Below are 9,108 nucleotides of genomic sequence, written 5' to 3'. Positions count from 1 at the left end.
AATCACGTACCTTTGATTTGAATAAAGTGGTGTGCAACGCCAAACTTTTATGTGTTGAAAGAGTCCGGTGTACGGTGTTTGCTTGTGAGTTGGTGTGCAGCGCCAAAAATGTATGTGTATGTATGTATGTGTTGAAAGATTCCGGTGTGCGGTGTTTGCCTTGGTGTGCAGCGCCTTTGTGCTTGTGTAAAAAGATTCCGGTGTGAGGTGTTACTCCGTTTGGTGTGTAGCGCCTTGATAATGTGTAAAAAGTGTTGCGGTTTGATATCCGGCTCGAAGGACCAATGAATATTCTCGAACGTTCGACGAGTCACTCGAGGAGGACGATGCGTCGATGGTTGAGAATATGAAACAAAAAGGACAATATGTTAGTTAAAGTAAAAACACCAAGTTTTGTGTTTCATATAATATATAACAAAACCTTTGGCTCTTTATGGAGAAATAAGTGCTTATACATACATATATTACCTTGATAATGGTGATGATAGCGATAATGGTGACAATGGTGATGATGGTGATGATGGTCGGTGGAAGTCGTCTTTCTTCTCTCGTGTCTTCAGAAAAAGTGAAAGAAAGTTGACTATCAGAATCGCTTGCTAAGCCATTGAGTGAAACCTAGCGGGAGTTTTCAACGAAACTATTGCCCGTTGAGTGAAAGTTATTAACAGCTAACTGGCAATAGTCTGTTATATAACTCACTAAGGTTGGTAAAAAAGAAATTAGGCACTGGCCTAAACAAGCTATTTGTAGTTTCTCGCCGGTGAGACGTCGTGGGCGCTCAAATACTGGTGGCCCAGTTGTCTCAATGTGATGAGCGACTTGACTGTCAGTGGCTGTGACAGGATTGGTGCTGGGATGAGTTATGTCTATGAATTGGTTGAGTAATTGCAGGTATTTGGCGTCAAGTGCACCAGTAGTTGCCCTGAGTTGTGCATGACGAGGTTGTATCGATGAGACATCCTCCTTCGAGATCTAGAAGCAATGCAAAGTGGACTAGGAAGTCTGCACCGAGAATGGCTGACTTGACATCTGCGATTATAAAAGACCAATTAAATGTACGGCGAAGATTGAAATCACGGGTGATGACTTTTCGATAACGGATAACAAGCCGTTGGCTGCGAAGAGAGTCAGAGCATCTTCTGTGAGCGTGTGATTGATGGCGGACTTGGACATGAGAGAGATCACTGATCCAGAATCGACAAGAAATCTCATGTTTGTTGTGCGATCATGAATGTGAAGGTGATGCTCTCTGGTTGGTGGTGTGTTAGCCTCTATGCTGTCGCCGGCCGTCTGAATGGTCGACAGCGAAGTTAGTTTTCCGCCTATGAGTCGAAGGTGCAAGGACGCTCGCACTTTTTGGCTCTGGACCCATAGAGACGGTGATAGTAGCAGATCTTCTTTTTGTCTGAGGCTGGCTCTTCCTTCGATGATGACTGCTGGAAACGACCAGATGCAGGTTGGGGTCGGTCTCGAGTAATTCCCTGGTCCTTGATACAGGTCACCAGGTCAGCTATGGTAAGTTTAAGGCCTGACAAGTCCTTTGCCATGCTGGTGAGCAGAGTATTTTCGGATTTGTCGCCCCTGTGTGCTGCCTGGGCAGGCTAGTGATGTGTAGCCATAACGGAATGGCCAGCCTGGTTTTCCATTAGCTCGTCTGCAACTTAAGCAAGCTCATCTGGAGGGCATCTCTGAGTAGTTTGAGACACCGGTGGTAACAATGCCAACCATTTTATACGCAGTAAGTCCTCTGAGGCCCTGTCGCCCATGAGAATTCTGAGCTGGCGCAGGAGCTGGCTAGGTTTTTTATCATCGAGTTGAACCTCCGTAAGCGCTCGGTGAAGCTGGCGGTCGCTGGATTCTGAGAACCGCTTCAATATCTCGTCCTTTAGCTTCGCGTACTTGTCGGTCCCTGGTGGATTCTGCAGGAAGTCCGCTAGCTGTAACATTGCATCAGGGTCCAAGGCACTAACGATTTGATTGTAACGTGATGCGTCATTTGTGATACGGGCCACCTGTAACACTGCTTCAACCTGAACAAACCACAAACGAGGCTGGATGGACCAGAACTGCGGGAGTTTGCAACTGGACACAGCTACAATTGATGCAGTGCTCTGGGCTTCATCGACGGCGTCAGCGATGGTCAGAGTTGGGCCGTTTGTGGTCATGTTCGAGGAGATTGATGTCAAGACGTTTGAATTACTGGTGGACGTGTTTGGCGAGTGCTCTAATGGCATGTCAATGAATCGATTGAGAGCACGTGATCACTGGTTTGCACAAATTTTTAGACACTGATGAGTGTGAAATTACAACGAGCGTGAATTTGCAATTCATATTAACGTTTGCACTCATTTGTACTTTAACGCGTGGAGAGACAAAGTTTGATCCAATTTAATCATGTCGGGGTCGGGGTAATGTGGAAATATTACGACACGACATTTAATATTAAAACGATTATTTATTAAAGAGATCTTAAACACTTGTACTCTTGACAGCGTCTGTACAAAAAGTGACGCTTCTTAAAACTGGAAACTAAGAATAGGAATTTAGTTGGAAACTGTAAATTTCCAAGAATATACATAGAAAAATAATAGAATAACTAACAAACAGTGCTGCCAGAATAACTGACAAACAGTGCTACCAGAATAACTGACAAACAGTGCTGCCAGATGTGATGCATCTTGTTAGTGTGCCCACAGATATATAAAACTGCCTTGCATATGTACGTATAAAAGCCCACAACTTGAGAAAAGTTTTCCCAATTGTAGCTAAAATGAATTTTTACAACTGGCATCACCACCATTACTGTTCTATCGCATGTACAGTGGTGTGAACAAATTGGGAACAACCATAAGGTGTTGTGAAGTTTTAAAATGTGCTGTTTTCTTATTAAATAAAATTGTTTTAAGATACAAGTATAACTCATATAATTTTTACTACCAGTGCCTAGAATTTCCCACCATGTAAAGGTAAATATAAACAAATAGTAATGCGAAACTCTAAAACCTGCAAATTATGTTTACCTCTTTTTGTTCACACAACTGTACAATTCCGATATCAAGTAAACTTCCGCTCTTTAATTTGTGTACAATGTCAGTATTGCCGCAACCATTTTGCGATGAATATTAAGTTACTGAGGAATGTAATTGATTTTTTTCGCAACATTTTATGCCCTTCCCTCCGTAAACTGATATTCCCCTCATCTAGCCCTCGTGCGCACTTTGCTAACTTTGCGGGCTAAAAATGTGCCCATCCCTGGAGTAGGCAATTGAGAAGCAAAGTCCTCTCTTGACGAATAAAAACCAAACTCTATAAGTCACTCATAATTCCCATGGTATATATGGTGCAAAGGCCTGGACGATGACAACAACTGATGAGTCGACGTTGCGAGTTTTCGTCGCCCCGGGCGCAATGTCTTGGGGGTGGCAAAACGATCTTCGCCGTCTTTTAATATTCAGAGAAAAATACTTCAACAAATTTTTTTACAAAATTTTTTATAAAAGATAAAGAGTTGTACACTCACAATGGAATAATCTTAATAACAATGAAAAATTTTAATTTTTACTCGAATACTCTTCAGTATTTAAATTTGTCTTATATCTTTCTTAAAAATAGTGATAGAACTTAAAGATGCACTTTTCTAGCTTTGTCTAGCGACGTGTCACTCTCACAGTTACCCTATGCTTTGAATGTAACAAATACTTTTATTTCTCCAAATTTTCAAAAATGGTATTTAAAAGCTCCAATTCGGACAAAAATTCCTGCAAATTGTGTCAAAAGTGTAAAAGATATAGGGCGAAAATGGGTTTTTTATGGCTTTTAATAAGATTTCTTGTAAATTTACTATCAATTTCCTCAAAAACCGTATTGTGAGAATTTTGGAACTTCAGAATTTGCGTGGCTTCTAGTTCCTAAATTTTATATACTTAATATCGAAGATATTTTGTAAAAATTCACTTTTGTTCGAACCATCTTATGAAACTTGTAGGTAGGTAGTTTTCTTTTTTTTTTTTTTGTTTTTTTTGTTTTTTTTGTTTTTAGATCGCCGAAAAAACAGCCCTTGGTCGGATAAAATCCGAGTCAGTTCAGATACGTAGAATCGGCTGTCGTGGGAGTTGGTTGATTAAGGGGGGCGGCAGAATATCCTTGGCCCCGGGCGCCCGAAGTTGTAGCTATGCCACTGGCGCCACGTAGCGAAAAGAAGAAACGACTGGCGCGCTGTTGTTAACTCGGCTATAATCGCGTAAGCGGTGTCTACGCCAATAAAGAAGAAGAAAAATAGTAGACTCAAGGCTCAAATTAAAGGATCACCTAGAATACACTGCAGGTAAAGCGAATAAAATCATGAATGCCTTATCAAGAATGATGGCAAATAAAGGCTACGTGCGTTCCAACCGGCGTTTTTTACTCGCAAAGGTAATGAGATCGGTTATGTTATATGCGGCTGCAATATGGATCCCGGCGCTAGGCATCAAAGCATATGCCAGATAAATAAACACAGTGCACAGGCTGTCGGCACTAAGAGTTATCAGTGCTTTCCGAACAATTTCAAGTGATGCTGCTGAAGTAATAGCCAGTATGATGCCCATTGACATCCAGGGTGACGAATACAAACGAGTATACAAATTATCAGAGCCATATATAGAAGGCAAAAGAGAAGAGAGAGTGAAAAGCTTAACGATATGGCAGCAGCACTGGCAAACCTCTCTCAAAGGACGGTGGCGGCGTTTTGTTATTCCTTTCAGGTGATTTGAGACAAACACTTCCCTTTATTCCACGTTCAACGCGTTCAAATGCTTCAGGATCCATCCGCCGAAACTTTCTCTAAACAATTGTTCGAAATTGGCGATGGGAAAGCTCCTGTACATAAAAATACTGGATGCATAAAATTACAGGCGGACTTCTGCACAATCATCGGCTCACAGAATACTCTTATCGATCACATATTATTTCCCGACGTACACACACAATATGCAAATCATAAGCGTCCGACAGAAAGAAAGGTTTTGGCAAGTAAACATGTGGACGTCAATGAGTTAAATTTAAAGATACAACAGTTGTTGCCTGGGGAGTTTGTGATACCAATTAACTATAGCTATATTATATACTAGCTGACCCCGCAGCCGTAGTCCTGCGTGAAATTATGTGTTTTGAAATACACATTAATATAAACACATAAATAGCATGGTTTGAATTTGGTTAGCATTTTCATTATTGTTTAAAATGAAAAAAGTTGTTGTACTGACATAACTACATTAGTTGGACATATGCTACCGCGGAGTTTTTTGTAGACATTATGATGTTCTTCAATGTTGTTGCACATTATTTTGTTCTGTCGCTAATAGTTTCGGCAGCGCATTCGATGAAAGACGTTCTAAGACACATTTTTCTACACCTTCGGTTACATTGTTCAAATTTTACCAAGGATCCCTAATTTTTTTTCAAAATTAAATGTAGCCTATGTCAAATTGCAAGAATGTAGCATTCTATTGGTGAAAGAATTTTTTAAATCGGTCTAGTACTTTTTGAGCCTATTCATTACAAACATATCGGGTGATTTTTTAAGAGCTTGATAACTTTTTTTTTTAAAAAAAACGCATAAAATTTGCAAAATCTCATCGGTTCTTTATTTGAAACGTTAGATTGGTTCATGACATTTACTTTTTGAAGATAATTTCATTTAAATGTTGACCGCGGCTGCGTCTTAGGTGGTCCATTCGGAAAGTCAATTTTGGGCAACTTTTTCGAGCATTTCGGCCGGAATAGCCCGAATTTCTTCGAAATGTTGTCTTCCAAAGCTGGAATAGTTGCTTAGCTTATTTCTGTAGACTTTAGACTTGACGTAGCCCCACAAAAAATAGTCTAAAGGCGTTAAATCGCATGATCTTGGTGGCCAACTTACGGGTCCATTTCTTGAGATGAATTGTTCTCCGAAGTTTTCCCTCAAAATGGCCATAGAATCGCGAGCTGTGTGGCATGTAGCGCCATCTTGTTGAAACCACATGTCAACCAAGATGCTAACAAACTTTTGTTGCCAAAAATGGAAGAACTGAACTTGGTTGACATGTGGTTTCAACAAGATGGCGCTACATGCCACACAGCTCGCGATTCTATGGCCATTTTGAGGAAAAACTTCGGAGAACAATTCATCTCAAGAAATGGACCCGTAAGTTGGCCACCAAGATCATGCGATTTAACGCCTTTAGACTATTTTTTGTGGGGCTACGTCAAGTCTAAGTCTACAGAAATAAGCCAGCAACTATTCCAGCTTTGGAAGACAACATTTCCGAAGAAATTCGGGCTATTCCGGCCGAAATGCTCGAAAAAGTTGCCCAAAATTGGACTTTCCGAATGGACCACCTAAGACGCAGCCGCGGTCAACATTTAAATGAAATTATCTTCAAAAAGTAAATGTCATGAACCAATCTAACGTTTCAAATAAAGAACCGATGAGATTTTGCAAATTTTATGCGTTTTTTTTTTAAAAAAAGTTATCAAGCTCTTAAAAAATCACCCGATATAAACATACAAAAATAGGTACAAATCTTTCCTCTTTATAATATTAGTATAGATATATAATATGTAATAGTAGATTTTCTATAAGCTACTAACTATACCTATATTATATGTATATATATAACAGCATCCGATTTGATTTGGTATCACAAACCCATTTATATATATGTATAAGCCTTTCAAGGAATTTCCTGCTGAACAAGCTCGATCCACAGCTCTTCCAACCTTTTGGGTTGAGTGGGGTCATTTTTGTGGACCCTCATCTCAAGATGAAGCTTTAGGAATGCTAAATAGCATCCGATTTGCTCATTTATTGTCCGCAATGATTCGACAAATTTAAGATTTAATTATAAACAAGTACAAAAAAATAACAGAAAATAGTTAATGCTGAACGTTTTCTTACCTTTGTTTACCATTCGAATATATTGACAAGATAATAGTCGATTATGTAAAAAATCCAATGTGGTAAGAGTAAAAAATATTTTTATTGGTAATAAAGCTTTTTGACAGCGTTGAAGATAATTTTATATTTGCTTTGTTTATTTAGATTTTATTTACATCTCTAAATAATGAAATATGACAGCTGTTCAGACCTGTTCATTTTCAGTTGGGAGACTGACACGTACAGAAATGCAAAATCGTCTAAAGTGACAGAAATTTTTTTAAATTTAAAATTTCAAATTTAGAGACTTGTGACTGTATTGCAGTACTGAATCGCTACATAAAAGTGTTTTATTGCAAAAACTGTTCATTTTAAAATCAGTGGTCATTAGACAGTTAGTGTTAGTATTTAAGTTACATATACATTTTCAAGTTTGAAGAAAGACTCTTAAATAGATATTATACTTTTGGATATTTTGGAAATTTGTATGTTATTAAAACGATTTTTTTTAATTACTTTGCATATTTCTTAAACTTTACTGGGATGTTACTTGTTAATAAGTGTTAAACAGGCTTCAATTATTTTTTTATTTTTGCATGCAAAAAGATAAAGTCCCAGGTGGTAAGCTTTCGTTTGACATTGGTAGCCGTTACAACAGAAAATTAACTGAAATTTGCATTTAGATATAAGAATATAATTATAAAAATTATTTATTTAAATAAAACAAGCGAATTTAAAGTTAAAAAAACAAGATTGACCTACGAAAGCAGAACCTTTAAAGTTTTCTGTCGGTCAAATTTTATACATAAGAACTCACTACTTACAGAATATCTAAGTAAATTTGAAAATAACATCCCCCGATTTCGGGGTTAAAATGGGTATGTACAGATAAAGGAGATCCTCCAGAACAAGAAAAATATATACATAGGTTGTGCTGACTTATGGTTTTTGAGATATTTGCATTTAAAATTCAAATATTCAACTTTTTAAAACACCTACGTACATGTATTACAGAAGAACCAAAAGAAATAAAGAAAACAAAAAATACCCCAATGACAGGAAAAAAACAGCCCTGGCCAATCGAACACTGCGATTTCTCAAGACAATGAAAAGTCTGAAAGATTTAACATTAAAATACTAAATAATTTTTTCCTTGTTTGCAACTATTTTCCTATGATATGAATAAATGGATTTCAACATAAGTTTAGTATGGAATGGAAGTTATTTTTGCACTATCACTAGCCGTGTTTTATTTGACCATAAAACTAAACTATTAGCTATTTTTAATGAAAGACTTAGCCAACATAATTATAGGCGTGTTTTATTTGACCAGCGAATTAAGCTATTAGTTCATTTTGTATGGAAGACTTAGCCAACATAATTATGTCGGCTTGTCATAAGCTATCATAGGTCAAGAATGATAGAAACAATATTGTGCAATGACGAGCTCAAATTACCCCTGGACGGTGGCCGCTGATGGTAGGACCAATGTCGTGTTTAAGGGTACGGACAAGTTGATTTCCGCCCTCTTGGAGCAGGTAGGTGCTACATCAAGTTGTTTTCCGTCCGGGTGCGACCGGATAGCCCCGTCGCTGGCTGCTTCCGGTGTATGGATTTTGATCATAGGGCGGCTGATTGTAGGGGTAGACCAGATATTTGTCGGAGGTGCGGTGAGGAAGGCCACAGAGCTGCCGGTTGCGTCAATGCACATTGCCGCAACTGTGAGTTTAAGGGTAGACCAGATGGGTATCTTATGATATCAGCTCTCTGCCCTATCTATTGTGGCATTGTTGAGCGCCCTCGCCAGACACTGATGGGTGGGATTCTTAATAGCTGGGTGTATGTGTAGCTATTTAGGGGGTGTTCGGTAGAATAGTTGTGGCTAGTTTGTACTGCAAATTTAGCAAGTCTCTAGAGCCCTACCTGGGAAACATGGATATGCTTGGATGCGAATGCCTTGCCTTCGATGGGGTTCAGTAAGGTATCCCGGCATTTGTCTGGATATCGGAGCCACAGTCGAAGTGAAGCATTAAATGAATGGGTGGTGGCTAATGGCCTCCACGTTGTGAATGAGCCCAGTTAGTGGTATACTTTTTATGGGCCTAGGGGTGTGAGTGATTTTGACGTGGCGTGTATGAATGATGCAGCAAGTAGGGCCTTTAATGTTAGGTGGCTGGTAAAGGGAGGGTGGGGATTGAGTCATCATAATTTGA

At 39.0% G+C, this 9,108-nt stretch overlaps 1 protein-coding gene across 1 annotated transcript; it reads right to left on the bottom strand.

Moving 5' to 3' along the window:
* Window positions 1-464: 464 nt before the first annotated feature.
* Window positions 465-2,165, bottom strand: LOC120779866. The gene is made up of 3 exons (XM_040112220.1): window positions 1,821-2,165; window positions 700-972; window positions 465-554 (listed from the first exon to the last, which is right to left on the bottom strand). The coding sequence occupies exons 1-3, from the start codon at window positions 2,163-2,165 to the stop codon at window positions 465-467; spliced, it is 708 nt and encodes a 235-aa protein (XP_039968154.1).
* Window positions 2,166-9,108: the final 6,943 nt, after the last annotated feature.

Source organism: Bactrocera tryoni, unplaced genomic scaffold (assembly GCF_016617805.1).
Source record: "Bactrocera tryoni isolate S06 unplaced genomic scaffold, CSIRO_BtryS06_freeze2 scaffold_11, whole genome shotgun sequence".
Lineage (NCBI taxonomy): Eukaryota > Metazoa > Arthropoda > Insecta > Diptera > Tephritidae > Bactrocera > Bactrocera tryoni.
The sequence above is the reverse complement of the archived record's forward strand: the minus strand, read 5'-3'. Positions and strand labels throughout refer to the sequence as shown.

Bases quoted from the DNA above. Each gene is read 5' to 3' on its own strand.
- LOC120779866 (XM_040112220.1), bottom strand. From the start codon at position 2,165: ATGACCACAAACGGCCCAACTCTGACCATCGCTGACGCCGTCGATGAA. The intron at 973-1,820 runs GTTCAACTCGAT...CATTGCTTCTAG, and splicing joins TTCACCGAGCGCTTACGGAG to ATCTCGAAGGAGGATGTCTC. The intron at 555-699 runs GTGAGTTATATA...CTTTTTCTGAAG, and splicing joins TTTCTTTTTTACCAACCTTA to ACACGAGAGAAGAAAGACGA.